The sequence below is a fragment of the Haemaphysalis longicornis genome, unplaced genomic scaffold, assembly GCF_048455015.1.
Source record: "Haemaphysalis longicornis isolate Haplotype H1 unplaced genomic scaffold, Haemaphysalis longicornis Haplotype H1 scaffold_2, whole genome shotgun sequence".
Taxonomy (NCBI): domain Eukaryota; kingdom Metazoa; phylum Arthropoda; class Arachnida; order Ixodida; family Ixodidae; genus Haemaphysalis; species Haemaphysalis longicornis.
In genome coordinates, this window is record NW_027526295.1 from 67,923,731 (window position 1) to 67,945,494 (window position 21,764).

At 46.6% G+C, this 21,764-nt stretch overlaps 1 protein-coding gene across 1 annotated transcript in view; it reads right to left on the bottom strand.

Moving 5' to 3' along the window:
- Positions 1–21,764, bottom strand: part of Dus3 (Dihydrouridine synthase 3) — a 67,414-nt gene that overhangs the window by 25,796 nt on the left and 19,854 nt on the right. Inside the window, exons 7-9 of the mRNA XM_077697969.1 lie at positions 19,486–19,602; positions 12,236–12,421; positions 6,319–6,415 (exon numbers count right to left, since the gene is read on the bottom strand). Of these exons, the coding sequence (XP_077554095.1) occupies positions 6,319–6,415; positions 12,236–12,421; positions 19,486–19,602 (400 nt within the window). The remainder of the gene's footprint in view (positions 1–6,318; positions 6,416–12,235; positions 12,422–19,485; positions 19,603–21,764) is intronic.

Consider the following 21,764-nt stretch of genomic DNA (forward strand, 5'->3'; position numbering starts at 1 on the left):
TAATGAAAATTCACCAAACTTGTAATTTCACGCAATACACTGAAACTTGATTGTTACAATGTTTCTTTACATTTCTTAACGCCTAAAATCCACGACAAACACTTTAAATGCTTGTGAAAAGACAGGGCCATTGACTCTCCAGAAAAATCAAGGGTTTTCAAGGACCATTTAAAAATTCCAGGACTTTCCAGGCCTTGAAATTGACACTTCTAAATTCAAGGGTTTTCAAGGTTTTCAAGGACCTGTGTGAACCCTGCAATCCTACTGACACCGCTTTTAACGCACTGTTCGCTCAAATAAGCTATATAATTAGGGAAAAAGGGAATGGCCATGCGAACCACTAGCTCATTTCCCGGAACAGAACCTATGATGTCATATGCATACCTGCCAACCTAGAAACATGAAAATTCGGGAGGCCGCAGCAGAAGGGGGCGGGGGGGGGGGGGTTAAGGGGGAGAGAGAAAAAGGGATTTTTTTTGCAAATTACTGAGACTGGAGATTGACATCAGAAAGGGGCAAGGATGTTTATTTTGAGCTGCTTTGTTCTTTTCGCGAAGCCACGAAGCACAGAAACTCAGCTGTGTATGAGTCCAGAAATACTGGTACTTCTTTGCTTTTGACAGTGTCATCGATTTTACAACTGAACTCGGGAAAACATGTAATTGACGCCTAGGCAGGCAGCGTAGGCCTAGCGTACAAAATGCGCTCGCACTTCCTTCAAACCCGGTCGTGCTCTAGACAACGACTCCTATAGCAAGATGCTTGCCTGCCGCGTTCATGAAAGACCTGTTTTCAGTGGTGGTAGCTAGCGATTCTTGCGGAGGTCGCTCGCAACAGATTTCCGCACACACACGGCCACGGCCGCCTCGATCGGCGCCGCCGCCGTGGCGCGAATGCCCCCCTTCCACCGAACCAACCGATCTCCATTGGCAGTTGGTGATCCGAGGTGGCCGATGTTGCTACAGATTTCAAGTTGACAACACGCCGCATTAACACAGACACTCTCGAAATACCCGCATCAACGCTTCGTGCCAAAACTATGCGTGGAACGTCAGCTACGACAGACAGACGCGAAAATTGTGGTACCATTTCCCTCGCCTTCTTTCGGTACGGTGGCGAGTGCGTCTCGTGGCTGGCCTTCGCCCAGGTGCGTGGTACTCTATACCAGTCTATAGTGCCTAGAATATACTTAGCGGTACCCTACGGTAAGGTTACAATAAACTATAAGTATAGTGGCGAGTGCTCTCCCGCAGCACCACAACTGTCGCAGCAAGAAAAAAAAAAAAAAAAAAGGAAGAAAAAAAAAAAAAAACGCCTCTACTGTGGCGGCCACTTTTCGGGAGATTCGAGATAGCTTTTGTACAATCGGGAGATTAGGTCAAAATTCAGGAGTCTTCCGGACAATTCGGGAGAGTTGGCAGGTATGCATATGAGCCCAGCTGTGCAATTGGCTGAAGCCGGCAAAAGCAAATGCAATTTAGGCAGAGCTTATAAGCTTGCCGAAAAAGCTATTTGCGCGTAAATGCAATGCATATCCATTTTACAGCAGTAAGAATGGTGCGGTAAACAACAAAAGTTACAAAAATACATGTAAACGTAGAAGCATCAATGCGCACTGCTGTTGGTACTGGGCGCACTATGCTTGTTTTAGCTGCACAGCAGTCCGACGCTTTGGAGTTGTCTTATACGACGCTGGCCTATTGGCGTAAGTGACGTTGCCTTACGTGACCCTGTTTGTCAAGCATACCCCATATGTTTGTCAAGCATACCCCGCATAGCTATCAAACACCTAGAGCACCGGGAAACCTTGCTCCGCAGCTCCGATCCTCTACCTCTAACACAGCTACGCCTTGTCCAGATGGCCGAAGAAGCCTCCAGGAACCAAGATCTCCTGGCTGATTAACGCGGCAAAGAGAGTCCAAGCTCTCTACTTCTGGGCAAATGAAGTTCTTTCTCTCTCTCTGGCCTGTGTGGTCTGGCATGTGGGACCATAATTAAGAAGTTGATTGACGTTATCGCTTCTCAGCATTTTGGCTTGTCTCATTTTGGCATTAATTCTTCTCTTTGTACCATCAAAACTGCACCACTCGTCGCAACAAGCTACAGAATGAGCCACCTTGTGATGCGTTTCCAAAGCCGGGCTTGTGCCAGTTGTATCGTGCCTCTGACAGGTGGCGGCACAAGTACAGCCCGAGCACAGCGAGGCAAAGCTACAGTGGTGCTGGCGCGCATGATGACGTCACCGTTCAATGAGGTTTGCTTGCGCATGTGTTGCGGCCCAACCACCAGCTTAAACAGCATCGCTACTCAAACAAATAGCATATTTGGATAACAATCTGTGACACGATATTGAGTATCGGTTTGAGACACACGGGAAGTATGTATATATGTTTGTTCGTGTGAAAATAAATTTATTTGTGAGGGGTGCCTTGTTAGTTTGCCCCTTAACGCTTGTCCATGTCCTTTTAGTGTCTTTTCACACATGATGTGAACATACTTCTATTAATAATTACAGCACATGTAACTTCTTTTTTCCAGCCAAGCCCTGTCACATTAAACGTCGTTAAATCCCATACTCACTTCAAACGAGTACAATTCAGACTCACTTCAAACGAGTAGATTTTTAACATTAGGCTAGATATGAAATTGGCACGTGAAACTTAATGCTACCAGGTGGGGTTGACAGTTAGGGATATGCAGCAGGCCTTCTCAGAGTACACTGGCCTGGTGCACTCCAAGTAGGGGCTATGCGAAACTTATACACAATAATCAATTCTGTTTTGAATAGCATAGCATATACATACTCACAGACATTCAGTGGAACCTTGTTATAACAAACTCAGAGACAAAGAATCACCCCCTAGTAAGCGCGAAAAATGATCCATTAAAAAATAGTGCAAAGTTTGTCTTTTCCGGGGAACTACACTACTTTGAACTCTTGTGGCAACAGGCTTTGGCCTCCTACAACTGCACTTTGTCCTCTTACAGCAAAGGCAATAGCCTGGAAATGCTTATTAACAACTTTTTTTTGCTGCCATATCATATTTGTGTTTCTTCGGTTTCTTTATCTTTAGGTGTAACAACTTCAACCGGCTTTATTTTTCTTCTACTCATGTGGCATCACGTTCAGGTGTCAAGCAGTATTATGCGGTATTCTTCAACGTTCACTGTAGAAACTCTATAGGTGTCATCATTGCTGCACCGATGTGATCACCATCATCGGTGCCCATAGTCGCGTGAGCAGCTCTCGCTCGAGCTGCTTCGTCTTCATCAGTCCGCCATCTTGTAAATAGAAGCACCATCGAATCACCGGGACATCTCGGCCCTTGGTCCTCTTAGTTATCATTTTGGTGCCGACAAACCCGGGAAGAAGGCCCAGTGCGATTCGGATTCATCCGAACTTTGGCCTACGAGAAGGAGGACCCCTCGATGCCGATGACAAACCGTTTGATGGACATATCGACGATGGTGCTACCCATGGCCTACCGACGCGATGGGCAGACAAGACGACGAGGCATCCTCCCCTCCGAGGATTTTCTTCGGTGGGTCTAGAAAGCGATTCTGCAAAAGGTGAGGGGAGTGCCGGAGCTCATCGCGCAATGAAAAACAGACTACCTCTGATGCACGAACAGGGTGTTCCTCAACCTAAGATGCACCCGCACGAACTGAAGATGACAAGAGAAAGGACGCGGTCAATTGCTCGTGAACTACGCAGGAACGCCGAAGCCGCATTAGGGCTGACTGTAATGACGAACGATGTTTGCGAGCTGTTGACGAGCTTTCTGCGCCAGCTTCAGAAAATTGAAGTTGAACTTAGACGGTTGAATGAGGAAATTGAACCGCTTATTGACGTCGACCACTTGGATGAGGAATTCGCAACCAACGCAGAGTATGATGACGATGTTACTCACGTTATGATCCGCATATACTATCGATTGAAAACCCAAAACTACGACACCACAGGACATTGCAAGATCCTCGAGAAATTGAATTCATCTACAAGTTTCGGAGAGTTTTTTACGGCTACAGAGGAATGCTACGACCCACGTGATCTCGAAACTTCGGATGAAGAAACTGTCTTGACAGGAACATCGCTGCCATCAGATTTCGTACCGCAAGCAGAACAGGAGAATGCGACTCCCACATTGGCTGCGCTTGATTTTCAAACTGAAGATGCCTTACTCTCGTCTGTTTTTCAAGAATTCGTCGACACTACCTCGAGCGAGACAGTTTGCTCATTAGGTTCCCTACCACCAGCACAGGCTACGTATGACGAACGTATCGAGCGGGAGACAACGAATGTACTACCTGGCGCACATCAAGGGCAAGACAAGACACGAAAAGGAAAAGCGATGCACGACACTGAGGAGCGGGATGCTGCCGTTTTCGAGAAATATCCCAAGAGGACTGCTGCTGAACCTACCAGGCAACCCGACGTAAGAAAGAAAGTTCGCGGAAAGCATGCTTTAAAGAAACAGGAAACATCTGATAACTGCAACAGAATTGTCAGTGTACAGAGCTCCAGAAAGAAGCAGAAGTCCCAGGGAAACTTTTTTCGGATCTCGAAATGTGCATTTGAAGAACTAACACCTGAGTACAAAAGCGTCGAAGACGGCATGCGAATTTCTACCTGGCTCCGTCGACTGCGCCGATATTCCCAGCGAGGATTCAAAAGACGGCACCTGCAGCAGTTTCCCTTTCTGACTGCCTACCGGATCGGATCGGAACGAACTTATGTTAGTTTATGGAAGCGGACTGACCACGGTTTGTTGTGGGCGGGGAAGATGTAGAAACTTTATAGGTGTCATCATTGCTGCACCGATGTGATCACCATCATCGGTGCCCATAGTCGCGTGAGCAGCTCTCGCTCGAGCTGCTTCGTCTTCATCAGTCCGCCATCTTGTAAATAGAAGCACCATCGAATCACCGGGACACCTCGGCCCTTGGTCCTCTTATTTATCATTCACGCTTTCAATTCACAGTTTTGTGCATTTTGTGAAGCAGGCACGTTAGCCCCTCAAAATCTTCTGTCCTACAGCTCACAACATGCCAGGATAGTACAGTTGCTAGAGTATCGGGCCGCTGCTGCGGGGACCCAGGTCCAAAACCCATAGGGTCCTACAATGTTTTCAATGTACAGCATTCTTTGCCGAGTACCCCCCAGCCAGGACAGTGTAACACCCTGCATTGCCACAAAAATGCAGATTCGGTGCAAGTAACACCTTTAATCGTTATAACAGCGTGAATTGAGGTAATTGGCCAAAGAGAATTACGAAAAAAAAAAAAGAACAAATTTAACAAAAATGATCTGACAAAATCAAAAATATGCACCTTGTACATCTCCCCAAAAAACCGAAGACTCAAGAAAAAATACCGCAAAGGAACATTGGAAATGCAAATAAAAAACAGCATAAACGGACCAACTCTGCAGTACACCTTGCATACTCGGAAAAACAACATAATTAGCGAAGTAAAGGCACTTCGTAGCTACAATGGTACAAATTTACATCATTCGCAAAAAGAAACAAAAGAAAACTTAAAAAGAATAAAATAATCCACCTTTTGCTACTCATTGCTATAATTGGCCATAAAGAACTCACACACTAGACAAGTGGCATAAAAATGCTACAACACTTCAGTAGACGATTCCCTGAACTCCTGCAGATTTTTTATTTATTTAATCCTTGCAGTGGAAGCCACTTTGTAGACCAGGCAACAACAACGGTGCATTTCTGAAGCATGGGACACCGAAGGTCGGTTGAGTTCTCGCTGCAGTGTTCGTTGCTTTGGCCGGTTGTTTTTTTGAACTTGTTCAAATCATTCGCACTGTGGTTGCTCCGAAGACACAGAGAGAGAATAAACTTTTTTAAGCTGGGCTTCTCTTCAGGCAAGAAGTTGGTGGGCATTGCTATCTGCAGGTGCCAACCATTATCCATACCCTTTGAACATTTAAAGCAATAATAACCTACAGGCCTCGCGTAGATAGCATCAACATGTTAAAAAAAAAAAAAAACGACAACCCAACAACACGGCATGCAGTGTGTGTACATCCTCAGTCCCTGCCAGTGAGGAACCCCTGAAAAAACTAAAAAAAAAAAAAAAAGCACCGACTAACAAACAAGACAAAAAATAAAACAGTTTTGGAACTCGCACGGGAGCCTCGTTCAGATTTTTCTGAACGAGGCTCCCGTGTGGGAGCTGAAACATCTTTAATTTTTAGTTTTAGTCATTGGTCGGTGCATTTTTCTCGCTTCTTCAAGGAGTTCCTCCTGACCAGATGAGCCTTTGTCAAACCCTCAGTTTCAGTGAGGCACTCACCGAAGACCGGGATGGGTGCAGCTGCCTGCGCGCACTGCTCCAGGTAGGCCCAGTCAGCCGACTTGGTGTACCGCTGCTCTCGAGAACGGGGGTGCACCTGTTGTGGAAGGAGGAGGGCTTCCTTGAGCAGAGAATCCCCACAGGACTCCTCTATATGTGACCGGTAAAAAGCACAAATGCTCATGGGTACATTGTCTGCTCCCACAGAGTCTCGCCACTTCTGGTTCAAGAGCTCTCATGGCCTCCCATGTCTGTGTGCAGTGTATTTGATTCGCACTTTGCAATAAATGCTGCCATTGGTGTTTTGCCCTCGCCGCCTCTTGCCTTTGTCTGTCTCCGCAAACAACGGACCCGTCCGCAGCCGGCGCTCGCAAGGCATGTTTGCTGAGCGCGGATGGCTGCGGGGTGGGAAATCACTAGTGTGTGAAATGTAGAATCCCACACTTTACAGGACAGCTTCTTTCTTCTCAGGTTAGCTTCCTCCTCTGTGGAGGTTCAATTGCCAGTTTCTGTTTACGCTCTTCTTCTTGTTTACACATTTCTTCTTGTTTACACTCGACTCAAGACGGCAGAAAATTTTAAAAAAATCTCCGGTTAACCTCCGACCTCGGTCTACTGCAGGGGAGATAACCCTCTGGGCGACCTCCTCTCCTAAACGTGGGAGGGGCCATGTTGTGGAAAATCAAAAGATTGAGAGGATATGGCAAAGGGGAAAGTCTGGAAAAGTGGAAACTGCGATCTCTACGTTGGCCTATAATGAGTGTTGCTGTTGGATCTTTTCTAAAAAAAGAAAGGAAGTAACTGTAGCAGTATTTTCTGTGACAGTCACCGAGAAAAAAAGCAACAATGTTACAGTTACAAGTTCCTCTACCTTGAAAGTAACTACTTACAGTTAGTACAAGTTACTGAAAACTGTAACTAGTTACCGGTAACGCATTACTAGTAACTAGTTACTGTCCAAGACTGATCAAAAGTTCTGAGAAAGGATGCCCTTTTCCAAAACATCGCCCACCCCTTTAAGGGCAAAATTTTCACCCCAAAAATTGCCCGCCCCCAAAATTGTGCTGGCTTTGATTCAAAGCCTTCAAAAGGGCGGGAAATGTCCTCCATCTCACAGCCGCAAACACCACCGATGCTTTGCTTGATTTCAAAGCAAAGCTTCACATCGCTATGAAAAAAAACAAAACCGGCGGTTTTGTGTATGCGAACAACTCCTCTGGCATAACACCTTGCAAACTGAACAAACATGCCAGATGCTTTTGTTGCGCTAGAAAACATGCCTCAGTTATCCCACTGCCAAGTTGCCCAACTTTCTGCACTAACCAACTCTCTGGCTCTAGCCTGTCTGGCAAGATTAGTAGTGAGGGATGATAGACCGGAAGAATGGAATAGTGGCAAAATAAAAGCACAGTTCGGCACATTAAGATGACAGAAACCTGCCCGGAACATCAGTGGCAGCCACAGAACGAGAGCATATACAAGAGAGGAAATGGCCCATTGCAGTTGACGAGTGTGAGCAACCGCATAATGTCCCAATGAAAACCAAAGCGAACTACAAAGCTTCGCAGCTGTGATGGCAAAGGAGAGGGCAGCGTCACCTGATGGACGAATTGATAGAGGCCACAATTCATTCTGGGGCTGTGCAATGGAATGTAGATCGTGCCAGCCACGCAGTTTCTTCTCCCACGACAGATGCCACTGGCCAAGCACTTGTGATATTAACTGGCCGCCCAGGAAGCACCGTTTCCCCTCCTGTCTTGTTCTTGGTCCGTGGCGGCAGCCAATCGGGTAGCTCAGTTTCCACCTTCTGCTTGCTTTTGCTTAACTTTGTCGCCTGTTTAGCTTTTTATGAATGTCAGAAACATTATTCATCTAACAAAAATTACACCTCGCACTACCACGATATGTAAAAAAAACGGACGCCATCCTGTCCCGCGAAAGTGGACGCCCAGCGCAGCTGTAGTAAATCATTACAAATGCTGATGGGGGAAGGTTCGAAATGTTCCTCGTTGTCTCGGCAGGCTTGTCACTTGCACTCGGCCTCTCTGGCAAAAATGCCCGGTCCTGATGCATGCACTCGTCGTCTTGGGCGAGAACTGCTGGCTCCCACCTAGCCTGATGCATGCGCTAGTCTTTGAATAACATAAACCCCCCTCCCCTTTTGAGAGTAGCTGCAAACCTAATCTTTACCAGAATATGGGGGGGGGGGGGGGGGGGGGGGGGGGGGCAGTTCCCATTGTTCACCGGCACCATATGTACCATCATGCGTTTTTTTAGATGCGACGCTGAGAGCATCTCTTGTCGGCGGCCCCGTCCTTCCTGCGTGCGTCCGTTGTTGCCCGCAGCCTTTCCACTCCCCCCTCTTCTCTCCGATAGTGAACACTCTCTCGCGAGGGACATTGGATTGGATTTGATTGAATTGGCTTGGATTGGATTTGGATTGGATTGGACTAAAGTGCATTGTGTTGGATTGTGTTGCGTCATAGCCGCGGCAGACGCACTGGCACCGGCGCGTGCCCAGGTGAGAGCGAACACTCTCTCTCAACATCTGCGGGTGTGCGGCCCAGCGCGCTCACTCCGCCGGTGGGCGGCGCTGCGCGCGGTGTTGCGCATGTGCAGTACTCTCTCTCTCTCCGCGGTCTCCTCTCCTTCGGGCGCGCTGCGCATATAACCGGTGTGCCGCTCTCCGGCGGACTTTCGGTCGACGGTTGCTCTCCGCTTGCGCTTGAACCCCCCTCAGCATCGCATCACACCAGGGTTCCCGCGAGGAGAGGTGGGCGTAATTTTTTTTCTTTACACGAATACTGAGCTCTCGGCTGCATGCCTGATTAGCCTAACGCATCCGCTCAGCGTCTTGGGCAAGAATTGCTGGGTCCTGCCTGGGATTTTTGTTTACGACACAAAATTTCCCGACCAATGAGAGGCTACCAACTTCACTCTAGATGGCACCAAATTTTTTGCATAACTGTTTTCTAACCAGTGTGGAAACAGGTACCACATCTCAAAATTTCCTTGGGTGTTTTTTTCCCCCTTGAAATATAAGCCCATTGAAAAAACTTTCCTTTAAGGGGGCAGACTGGTCTTAGAGCTATTTTTTTATTTACCAACCAATTTTAATGAAACTGCACTGCATTATAGGGTGTTTTGTACTGATTTCAAATATGCCATTATTTTTTTGTAAGCTGATTCTATTTTGAATTAATTAATGATTAATTGCCATTATTTTGGGTCACAGTTACAAAATAACCACTCCATACAGAATGGCAATAACCACGTGGCTAAGCAGGCAAATGACTAAAGAATACAAAGTAGGAAGAACTTTTTTGATTCAGCTATTTCTGGTTGTTTTACAACACAGCGAACTTCGCTTCTCCCGTGCTCTGCCAGAAATGGCTCACAGGTGGTGCCATTTGAACACAATAATAATTTTCCAAAGCCTCCATTTGAAAAATTTGTTTCCAACATTGTATTCTCCATACATTTCGGTATCAGAAGCAAAAAGATTTACAGTTGTACCTGCTCTGGGTGCCGAGATATCTGAGGGCGAAATGGTAGCTTTGCATTGCAAGAAAAGTGCTGTTTCACCATCGAATTCTGCGCTAACTGAGCTGTAGAGTGCACTTTAAAATGCTATTATAATATAATAACGACAAAATATGGTGCCTTTTGATGAGAAAATTTACCGACTTATAGAAAAATGGCTGTGGAGGCCGAAAATGCCATTTTTCAGAAAACGCTTTTTTTGACCGTTTTTCGGCCCCAAAGCCCCAACTGCCCCCTTAATAAAATTAAAGTCCGACTATCATTTTGTATTCAGCAAACTGATTAAACCCATTATTTTGGGTCAGGATATACATAACTGGCAAAGTACACATCTGTAGCTACCTTCAATTTGATATGTGATATTACATTTCGTGCCCAAAATTTTAAGTGTGGAATTTTTTATTTCACTGAAACCCACTGGCAAAAAAAGAAAAAGAAAAAAAAAAGCATTTTTCTATAGCACAGAAAGAGTTAATCACACGACGACTTGCGCTGTTTTGGAGCGACCAACCTTACTGCAAACCCCATTTTTGAACCGCAGCTAGCTGCAGCAGATAGCAACAGAGATGACAAAGTAAAAACAGCAAACTATAAAAGTGACCTCTGAAATACCAGTCAAGCACTCATGAAATTCTTGGGAACAAAAGAATTTGCAGTTCAGGCGTTTGTTCAGAATACCGTTGAACCCCTTTATAAGAGACATGTACCGGGGAGCAGTTTCTGTCTCTTATATGAAAGGTCTCTTATAAGCAGGGTATCATGTTTTCACTTATTGATCAACCCCTAGTTCACAATGTGGGCACCGTACGACTAAAATGAGCACAAAGCAAGGCTACAGGACGTTGCAAAACGTTCATTATAATTTATGTTTCGCCCCTTGAATTTATGAAATAGTTCTGAACCATTGTTTGCTTCGTGACTGTATTTACACTGTTTTTTACAACAGCTTCATACAAGCTTTCTCTTCTTTCACTGCCTGCGGAAGATGAAGAATTGTAGACGTCGAGCTCACAAGCCTGATGCACAGCTTCTTCCGCTGAGTGCTCTGTCTATTCTTCAGGTTTGCAGGACTCGACATCTGCGATGCTTCTTGATTGGGAGCTATGTGATTCGGAAAGCGCACTGTGCACTCCCAGTATTCTTGGCTTGCGCAGAAGCCCGCATGCGTAGTCGTGCTCGTGGTAAGCTTTAATTACTTCTGAACGTTGCATTTCCATTGGCAGAACTTTTCGTCATCATTTCATAGCTGACTGAACCACTATGTGCTTGTTGAAGTTATAATAAATAGTGACTGCAGGTGTCTGTTGTCCCCTTTGATTCCACAATGGAAGCAACTGCAATTAGTGACTGGTGGCACTGCATCTGAAGTTAAAATGTCTGTTACAAGCGAGACTGTTGATTAAAGTTCAAGGATGACTTGTCCCTTATAACCAACCGTCTTCTACATCCGATGTCTGCTATAAAAGAGGTCAATTTAATGGAAAGGATAGGGCGGCCATCCATGTGGGTCAATAGTGTCACTTATGCCCGATTGTCTCTTATATCCATGCCTCTTATAACGAGGTTCAACTGTAAATGCAGAAAAATCATAAAGAGGTTCTCAATTGTACCTCCAGAGCCAAAACTAATTGTGTAACATTTATCCCATCTAGTTCATAGGCACAAATTTACATCACAGCCACGCTAAAGTCCACAGCATCAAAGGGACCATGAAAATAAAATACAACTTCATTCAGTTTCAAAGAAGCAGCCTTTGGTAACTCACTCACCTCCAATCCAGGCATGAAAGGTGTTTTTTTTTAACAAAGAAACCCTTACAAGAAATATTGAAAACCTTTCAAATTTCGTGCTACAGCGATGCAGTATGGGCAGGAATAACGTGATATTGGCCAGCACTACAAACAGTTATCAGTGTGTTAACTGCCCGTTAGCATTCAAGTGATACAGTCAAACGGAAGTACAGTCGCCCAGTCATGTTTCTTGACAGTGGCTCAGGTCAGTGGCTGCCAACTGCACAAACAAGATTCTGAGATGTCGTAGAGAAATTGCCGCAAAGCGGCTGGGAGTTGTCACTGGTTTACATGTTTTACCTAATACCTCCATCATTTGTTTGGAGTTTGCAATAAAGTTGGTATTACTGTCATCGGAACGAAGCAGTCTTTCTAATGAACCAAACTTGTCTTTTGTCTTGATGGCCCCTTTAAGCTCATAAATTCACGGCACAGTCGGGCTAATGTTCGCAACATTAAAGAAAAAGGTTTCCAATTGTATTTCAGTGCGGAGAAACTGTGTACACTTTGCAAACTTCCAATGGTAGTGAGTACTCACACTCGTTGCAGGAAGAAGAAGGCGAGATGCCCGTGCCTTGCCTTACCGTGATGAGGGAAGGCTGGCGGGGCAGCCCCTTGAGCTGGGCGATGACCTGGTGGGCGATGGGGCGGCCCTCATGCATGCCCGCACGCATCTTGACCGTCACGGGCAGCGACTCCAGCACCCCGACCATGCCGTACACAATCTCCGACAGCTTCTTGGCACGCCCCATCAGCCCCGAACCGGCACCCTGCAACGACCACCATCCACGGGCCACCATCAACAGACTGGAGCACTGTAGGCGAGGTTCCGTTTCCCTCCCTGTGGGTACGAGACCGGCACTTCCCACACACAACCAGCGCTATCCATTGGTTCATTTTGAACACTCCTGCTACATACTGTTTTGAGCAACTGCTAGAGAGAAAAAAAGCTCTGCTGTTTGGCCACAATAGCCTAGAGGTAGAATCGCAGATTTTGGCACGAACGAGCCTCGGAATTGCCATTTCAAGACCCAAGATTTTTCTTTACCATAAAATGTTCTCTTGCCTCAATTTTACGCAGGTCTTTTCATAAATAAGGGTGTTCACTGTATTGGTACCTCTTAGGTCTGTTTAGAGGCGGAGTGTGACATGTCAGCATGCTTATTCAGCATTCTGCATCACGCCAGAAAGTGGCTGGCTTGTACCTGTCTCGGAACAGAATATTGTGCAATGTACATGAGGGCTACTACACCATCCTCATCAGAGTTGCACTTCAAAAACCACCATAGGAGGACATCAGTTTGCTCCCACACTAAGAATGGTGCATCTTGCTCTGCAATGCCTCCTTCAAGTACTCAAACAGGAGTTTGAGTACAGTATTTACAGTACGAACTGTAATTCCAAAAACATTAACATCTTTCTGCACCTACCAGATCCAGGTGCATGCCTCAGCATGCCTCTGCATGCTGACCATGCTGAGGCATGCAACAAATTAAAAGTATAATGCTGAATATACAAAATTTCATGAAAGTACCTTGCCTACAAATGCAGGGTTGCACCAATTCTGACTATGAGCCAGAAAAAAAAGTATCTGAACACTTTGAAAGTGATTGGGATTTTGGCAGGAGGGTGCAAATGATGAGATCACAAAAAGGCAAACAACAAATACATAGGTACATAAAAAAAAAAAAAATGGCAGCACCTCCACTCCGTGGATGATGGCGAGGGTGTGGAGTACGGGGACTCGAAATGACATCCAAGTTGCGCCCCGAGTGACATCCGATTTGCACCCCGACCGTCATTCGATTTGAGCTGTGAGTTGCCCCTTGATTATTCCCTAAATGAAACTGCAACTCGCGGCTCAAATCGAATTTCGCTTCGTTTTCGCTTGATGGTGGTGTGCGCACGGATGGACGAGGACGGACATTGGGAGGTCCTAAGGTACTCCGCACTGTTACAGGCGGGGGAGTAAGCCGTTTGACCTGCGGGTACTAACTCACGGTCGTAGCCCAATGGGTAAGATGACTGACACTAACGCTGTCTGGTCTACCAGACACCGGCTCGAACCCTGCCGGTGCCTGTGTGATTTTTTGCAATTATAAATGCTATGCGCATGGACGCAGATGGACATTGTGCGGTCCTAAGGTACTCCGCACCTAATAAATAGCATAATGTCAGCACTAAGTTAAACATGATATGAACAAGGCAAGTGAGGGCTGTTGTACTTGGGGGGTTAGTAAGCTAGTTCCATTCAGTAATGGTCCGCGGAAAGAAAGAATATTTAAAGGTATTGTTGCATGTATGAAAAAGAGTAATTGCCATTCGATGTCTTTCGCCTGGACGAAAATGTTATTACAGTAGAATCTCGATGATACGATTCTGGGTGATACGAATTTCGGGGTGATACGAATTTCTGAAAAGTCCCGGCAAAATTGCATTGTTTGCAATGGGAAAAATTTCGGCTGTTACGAACGGACCTGTGCGGCCCGGCGGATGATACGAACGAGCCGGCGAGGCGCCCGACTGCCGAACAAGCAAGTGACGGCTCACTCTCCCCATCTGTCACTCTTTTTTCTCCAGAAACGGCCCGGCTGTTGTTTTCTGCTCGCGAAAACGCGCCCCGCACGCCCCATGCGCGCCACGAAACCTCTCGCACGCTGCGCGCGCCGCGGCCGGCGGCGGCAACATGGCGGCGGCTTCGGACGCGAAGTGGCACGGCCGCTTGAGTGACTGCTTCTAGCCGCTCTTTAAAATGCCGCTCAAGGCAGACACGAAGTTTCTTGTGCAGTAAAGGAGCTGATAACGTTGGCGAAAACGGTACTATAAAACACCATCCGCGCCGCTAGTGAAAGCGCGCATAAAATATCTGCCGGAGTGCTAAGCCTAAACATCTCGGGCGGAGCCAGCGGGCTGTCTCGAGCGTTTCTCAAGTCGTCAGTGTCTTTTTCTGACGGAAGTAGGAGATACCGCGGGCGCGAAATCGTCAATGTGGCCGTGAAAATACAGCGCGCTCAAAGCCGAGGTGTGCGAATCGCGTGCAAAAACGCACCATGCGGTTCACGCTTGACTGTTGCGGCGTGTAGCGAGCTTGGACACCGGGAGTCAACGTTATTAGAACAACTCAGTTTCACAGCTTCCCATAGGCGCCCATTATCCGGCGCGGTCGCATAGCGTGTCGCGGGCGCTAGGGGCGCTGTAGGCATGCTTTGCTCCGCACTCCGCGCGTCGTCTGCTACACCGGAGGAAACGCTGCGCGGCGCGACCGTGTTACCGCTCGCATTTCAAAGCATTTCGTTGACCATAGTTTCGCTTTGCTAGCGGAACAGTTCGTGTCAAAGCAGCAGTTTCTTCGTATACATGCATTTCATTGTTGCTGCGCCCGTTTTCATCTGGTGGAATTACGTGTCTGGGCTACATCTATAGCTACCGTTGCCAGTACATTCTTATGTGGGCATAGGCGGCCTCGCGCGAGCATAACTGTAAAAAAAAACCCTTCAAAGAAAACGTAGATACAGTAAAACTTTTTAAAAGCACAGTGCTCGTTTCTGATGCCGCATAGTCATGCGCCGTTTACCGAACAGACTGGTCAATCCGATTTCGGTGTTTTTTCCTTTCCCATTCCCGTGAATCTTATTTGAAGATAACATGGTGAGAATAATAATACTGAGAAAGTAAAAAAGGCAAATACAGAAGGAACATATATTTTCTTGCACATCCAGAATAGTATTGCATCGTTCCCTGAGCAAGAAAGGCAGCTCAAAGCAGCTTAGCTTTTTTTCTTGCATTTTGAACTTTTTCCGTGACAAGCAGTTCACGGTTCTTCTTTCGAGAGAAGAAGTGCATGCGCATCAAACAATAGCATTTGATTATCTTTGCGGTGAGGAATTCATGGTGCTCATTACAACCAATTGCAGGCAGTGCAGTCGCATGAAGCCTGTCTAATACAATCCAGAAAATATCCCCGAACACTGCCGACGTTTCAAGTGTATCGTGCACAACCTCTTCTACTTCCTTAATTAATGCGTACAGCCGAAATGAGGCCCCTCGAAGGCATCCTGGCTTGAATGACCTCAACTCAGTCAGGCGCCTCTGGTTGAGCTGTGTTTCCTCGGAGTTGAACTTATCGGGAGAAGCTGGGAGCAACGCACAGCATTCTTCGCACGCTATTGTTTTTGGGATTTTCTTGTGCACATAACCGGCTAGGTAGTATACTACCATCTCATGTGCTCCAGCTTTTTGGTACCCATGATCCCGTTCGTCACAGCAAACGTCCTCGGTACGGTAGCTTTTGCTTTGAGTGACTTCAGTGCTGTCAGGAATGCCAGGAGGCCTCTCCACACGAGCCACTCGAACAAGACGCACTTTCCGCCGATGCTTCCAAGCCGATTTCGTTCCGCTTTTTCGGTGATTTTCGCGTGCATGTCGTCGTTCTTGGCTTAGATATGTGCTCCAGCAAGCCAGGAAAGAGACGCGGCAACGCTCCTGGCCCTAACTTCCAGTTACCACGGGGAATTAAAACCTCCTGGCCCTTTACAACATGCTTGAAATACTTTACAATGTCTTGCTCTTCGAAATGTCTCTCACATACCTTGGATTTTTGCGTGAGGCGCCTGTCCTTGCGGTGCAGCATTTGTTCCCATTGTTTAAACTCCGTGGCCTTACGTGGTGGGGTAAAAAAATGACGATTTGCGGCGTCATTTCTGTAGCCACTCGTACATCCCGGCGCAAAACACGAAGGCATTTCCACTACAAAAAAGCAAACATTCGGAAACCGGATAATTCAGGCGCACGTGTGTGCACGGAGCTAGAACATATAAGAGAGGAAACGCCCATTGCGGCCGGCGCAATCGAGCGACCAGATAATGTCACAATGATAACTACGGCCACCTACAGAGCTCCGCAGCTGCGGCGGCGAACAATTTGACAGAGGCACCTGGTTGAATGTATTAAAAGCAATACTGTTGTTTGCAGCATTCGCCACAAGGCGTGAATCGATATGTGCTCGAGCTGCGGCGCGACGCGGGGACGGAACGCGCGTTTATCTCAGACGTAGCGAGCGCGCGCGCGCGCGTGCGCGCGTCATAATTTGGCCGGTGCACTCAAACTCGCTTCGAGCGCATCGCACGCGAGATAAGGCCGTGCGTTTACAGGTTTTACATTTTTTTTTGCGTTTACAGGTTTGTATTTTGATTTTGGGCTTGGTGCTCGCGCAAGATTGCTTACGCGTTCAAAGAAAATGCCACTTTAATTCGCTCGTACCGGCCGGTATAAATTTGCCAGAAAATTAATCGCGAAGACGGGCTCTTCAGCCTACGTTAGCGCAGAAGAGCGCGCACACTCTCGCTTCGGCCACGGAATGTTTCGGCGGCCCGGCGAGATGCCGACGCGATGCCGCGGCCGGGTTGGACTGGGCGAACGCGAACAGAACGCGCGCCCGCCGTGGCGATGACCGCGCACTTCCTTCCCTTGCCGCCAGATGCCGAAAGCGTGACGTTCGCCAAGTGCTTGTGACGTTATCAGGCTGCCCCAGGAACCTTTGTTTCCCCTCCTATTTTATTCTCGACTCCGTGCGTGGGGGGAACGAAATCGCTTCGAACGACGCGCGCCCGCCAAAGCGCCCGCCTGCCCGCGCGCCCGAGCAGGAGCAGGTGAAGAAAAGCGTGACTGCAGCGCCACTAGTTCGCGTGACCGCCACCACGGCCGCCTCGGGAGCGGAGCTGTGAAACTGAATTGTTCTAAAAACGTTGCCGGGAGTGAGCTCGAGACAAGCGCGAAGCTAGGCGAAACGTTACGCGCGCCAGAAAGGACTGCTTTGTGACGTGGGGGTTTAAAAAAAGCAGAAAAAACACGGATTTGTTCACGCGAAAGTAAGAAAAGAAATAAACAAAAACTTTTTTCAGCGCTCAATTTTTTGGTCTGTGTTGGTTCGTACGAATTTCGGATGATACGAATATTTTTCGCGGTCCCGCGAGATTCGTATCATCGAGATTCTACTGTATATTGGAAATGTCTAATTTATAGTGATTTTTTACTATTTGATAGAGAAATTTTAGAGATGTCTTTATAGAGATATAGAGATGTCTTTCACCTGGACGAAAATGTTATTATGTTGGAAATGTCCAATTTATAGTGATTTTTTACTATTTGATAGAGAAATTTTAGCCCGGATAAACAGTTTCTTTCACTTATTTGTGGTAAATTGGCTCCGGATAAATTGCAATTAAGCAAAAGTTCAATGAAACATAGTAAGCTGCCAATTTTAAAGAGCATGCTACATTACCTCGAAGCCAACGATGACTCGGGGTTGTCTAAGGAATAAAGCTTATTAGAGCAAACTTATGCCTCGTAATGCACTAGAGAAGGAAAATGCAAATATCAAAAAAGCAGTCAACGAAGTGACATGCACACACAAGCATCAGCGAATCAATGTCCGCAGCATTTGCTCCCCACACATTCATCTCGTGTGCTCCCCTTCCAAGAAGCTATGAATTAGATCAAGAACTCAAACGGGATCCTGTCAGAGGTGGTGCCCGTAAAGCTGCACCCTTTCCCTATCAAACATTGCCAGAGGGGCATGCAAAAGAAATAAATGCGCATTCCACTTGAAATACAGGATAAGATAGGCAGGCACGGCCAAACAATGCCAATAATCAAATCCTAAGGCACAGCTTGCAGCAATGTAAAGGGGCATCATCTTCATCATCATCGCCATAATCGTCATCATCATCATAACATCTTGTCCGCAGCTACCACTGACATCCAAATGCTCTTATCATGTGCTGTACAAATTCCTTCTTTGCCACCACGCTTCTTTACATTATCCCTCCATTGAGCCATGGATGTTTTCCAACTTCCAGTACCGCCTTATGGTACTCACTTAGTTGTCTTGGTAGTCAGTTCTCAACGTTACATGTCCAACCCAACTACATTCCTTTCACTTAATTCGTTCTCGGACATTTTGCACTTAAGTTTGCTCCTGTATCCAAGGGGCTCATTTTCTATTTTAAGGTGTTATTCCGATTATTTTCCGTTCCATGGCTCGCTGAGCGAACCCAAGTTTTCGTCCAAGCTGATGAACAAGTCCCCAAATTTCTGTGCCATAAGTTGTCACCGGGAGTACGCATGGGCTGTACTATACCTCTTTTCTGAGCGACAGAGGTAGCTTATTATTCACTAGTTCAGAGCGTTTGCTGAATGCTCTGCAGCCTACAGCAATTCTACGCCTGATTACCTTGTTGTAGTTTGGGTTGGCAGTCGCAACTTGCCAGCGTCACCATAAAGATGATTCACAATACATGCGCAGTCCCTTTATAAAGCCTTTAAAGCCAGCTCACCATTTTAGCAATTTAATTAACTTTCCATTGATATCCAGAAAGGTTCTTTCAAGTCATTTTCGTTAAAAGTCATTACAAGTGTCAAAAGTGGATTACGAGTATGTATATCAAAGTGAAAGTAAAAAAAATTCTCGCCCCTAGCAATGTTTTGTTATTACCAGGGCAGTTATAAGCAAGCAGTTAGTTTAAGAAAAAAAAAATTGTTTCTACACTGTGCGCTAACCTGGCAGCACTGCTTTGCCCTCTCAAATGAGACTCGCCATTCAGCCCCAAGTCTAACTTTTAAGAAGACACTCATTCTCGCAGGTGTCCCCAAAATCATGTTTGCAGGTAAAAGGAATGCTCCCACTATGTTCATCCCTCCTTCTCAAACAAGAAAAGTTGTTTTCTTTGAAGGGACCTCACTTGAATTCTTCCCCTGTTTCTGCCAACACTTACAAAGCTTCTATACTAGCGTGCACACGCACGCACATTTAGAGAGGGAGGGAGAGAGGGCGCACCTTCTTGTAGACAAAGTCGATGGGGCAGCCCATGTTGATGTCGACAAAGTCCACGCTGCACTTGTCCCTCAGCAGCTGGGCGCAGCGGGTCATCACGTCCGGGTGGGCTCCACACAGCTGCGGCATGATGGGCAGGCACAAGAAATCACACACGGGTCTGAAAAGTTTCCGTCAAGGAGCCACTATGGCTGCCATCAAAGAAAAGCGCTGGTTTTCAGGGGAGAGAAAATGAAGGAAGCTCACACTAACGCGCAATACTTGAAGGTAGCGGAGCTGTACGCAACCTCCACCACTGTCACGACGGTTGAAGCCCACGATTGGAGCCGATTTGGTTCTTCTTTGCTGCCGCAAAGACCTTTACTCCATCACTGTTGCTGTAAGTGTGAGCTTCTCTCATTTTTGTGGAAGTGATAATCATTGGACATCACCTTGGAGGGGCGTACGCTATGACGTGTCTATCTCGTTCCGAGCAAGTGTTGCCACGATTACGGCTGGAGTTTTTTTTGATGGCCAATCTTGGCCAATCTTCCCAGTTGGGTATGCTTCGCTTGACAAACGTCTGCCGGCGGCGCAGTACGGTCGCTGCAATGCACGTACGCATGAGCACTCAGCATTTTCTTGTTTTTTTTAACTGCCGGGTAGGTCGCTGCAATCTTGGCCAATCTCCCTAAATGTACCGGTATGTTTGGCTGGACAGAAGTGCACAGGGGATACTGGGCGGTCATTGCTAGGCACGCACACACGAGCTCTAAGCATTTTCTTGGTTTCGTTAACTGCTCAGCGGTCGCCGTGAGGCTTACACTCATATATGTGCGCTCGGCAATTTTTTGGTATTTTGCAGTTAAAAAAAAATTCCCCCACACACAAACACACTTTGGGTCATACCAGGGCTAGTGAAAGGGTGGTCATGGTGACAGCAATTCACTGCATCGTTATGTACGTATGCCCTTACATAGAGAGATGTTTTCTCAGAGCCAGGCCTACACTGCATTTCAGGATAAACCTGTCCTCCTTAATAATATGTGTACTAGCGGAGTGACATAGGAGAGATTAATAATTTCTTCAGGCACTTAAGTCTGCTTGAGTGCTTTGAATGTGAAAGCAGTATGGCTTCTCCAATACGTATGAAAGACTTTTTTACCGCGACATTGTGTTTGTGTTTCTTTCTTTGCTTTTGTTTTTCATATTTTGGCACAGATTATTTCGACAGGCAGACAAGGCATCACAGCTTCCCAGAACAGGAGTTCCCCGTGGCTGAGCTGCACCTGCCATGCAATTTGACATCAGCACTGCACATACTATGCTAACTTTTATTTTGATTGATTGTAGTGTTTAACGCGCCGACGCAACGCAGGCGATGAGGCGCGCCGTAGTGAATGCTCCGGATTTTTTTTGTCCGTCTGGGGATCTTTAACGTGCCCCGAAACCTCATACACAGGGGCGTTTTTGCTTTTCGCCTCCATCAGAAAAGCAGCCGCCCTGGCTGGAAATCAAATCTGCGACCTCATGCTCAGCAGCGCAACGCCTTAGCCACTAAGCCACCATGGCGGGTTAGCTTTTATTTTGAAGCAAGGTGGTAATGCACTCAGCTCCTACACCAGAGACCCGAGTTTGATTCTTATCTGCATACAAACTAAAATGTACCGAACTTCTCTTCTAAACTAACTGATTTGTAAGATTAATCCACATACGCAATTTGGAACACGTTCTGACCTTTTCATATAAGCAGCAGCCCTTTTCTGTTCCAGACAACAATGCTGCTGTACCGCATGCACTTTCTAAGGCGACTCACCTGATCGCATTCCTCTCGTACATAGTACTAATTCATGACCCATGGGATCAGAAAACCATCGTGCACCAATACAAAAACTTTTACAGATCCACAAGAATGTCCCTTACAGCCTAGTATGCTTATTTTAGAAGTGTATAACTTCTGTACGGAAACAGGAAAATGAAAAAGAAACACATTTCCGTTCAGCTAGTATGCATTAGATGGCGCTTGCTGTCTAACAAGCCAGAGTTTTATTTTTTTCATTTTGGTGCAGAGGCGGTATACTTGTAAAAGAAGAACTTTCCATATTGGTGCATGATGGTTTTTCAGCAAATGTGATCACGTGAGTCCCCCTTAGGGTGTCCCCTTTAAACATGGCAAGTGCTTGTGATGTCTGCGTCCGTAGAAGGTGTTCTGCAGAACTAACCCCCAGCAAGGTTCTCAACCGACAACCTCACTGGTGCCAGAGGCTCCTTCTGTGAGAGTTCCCCATGGCATGGCCGTGTAG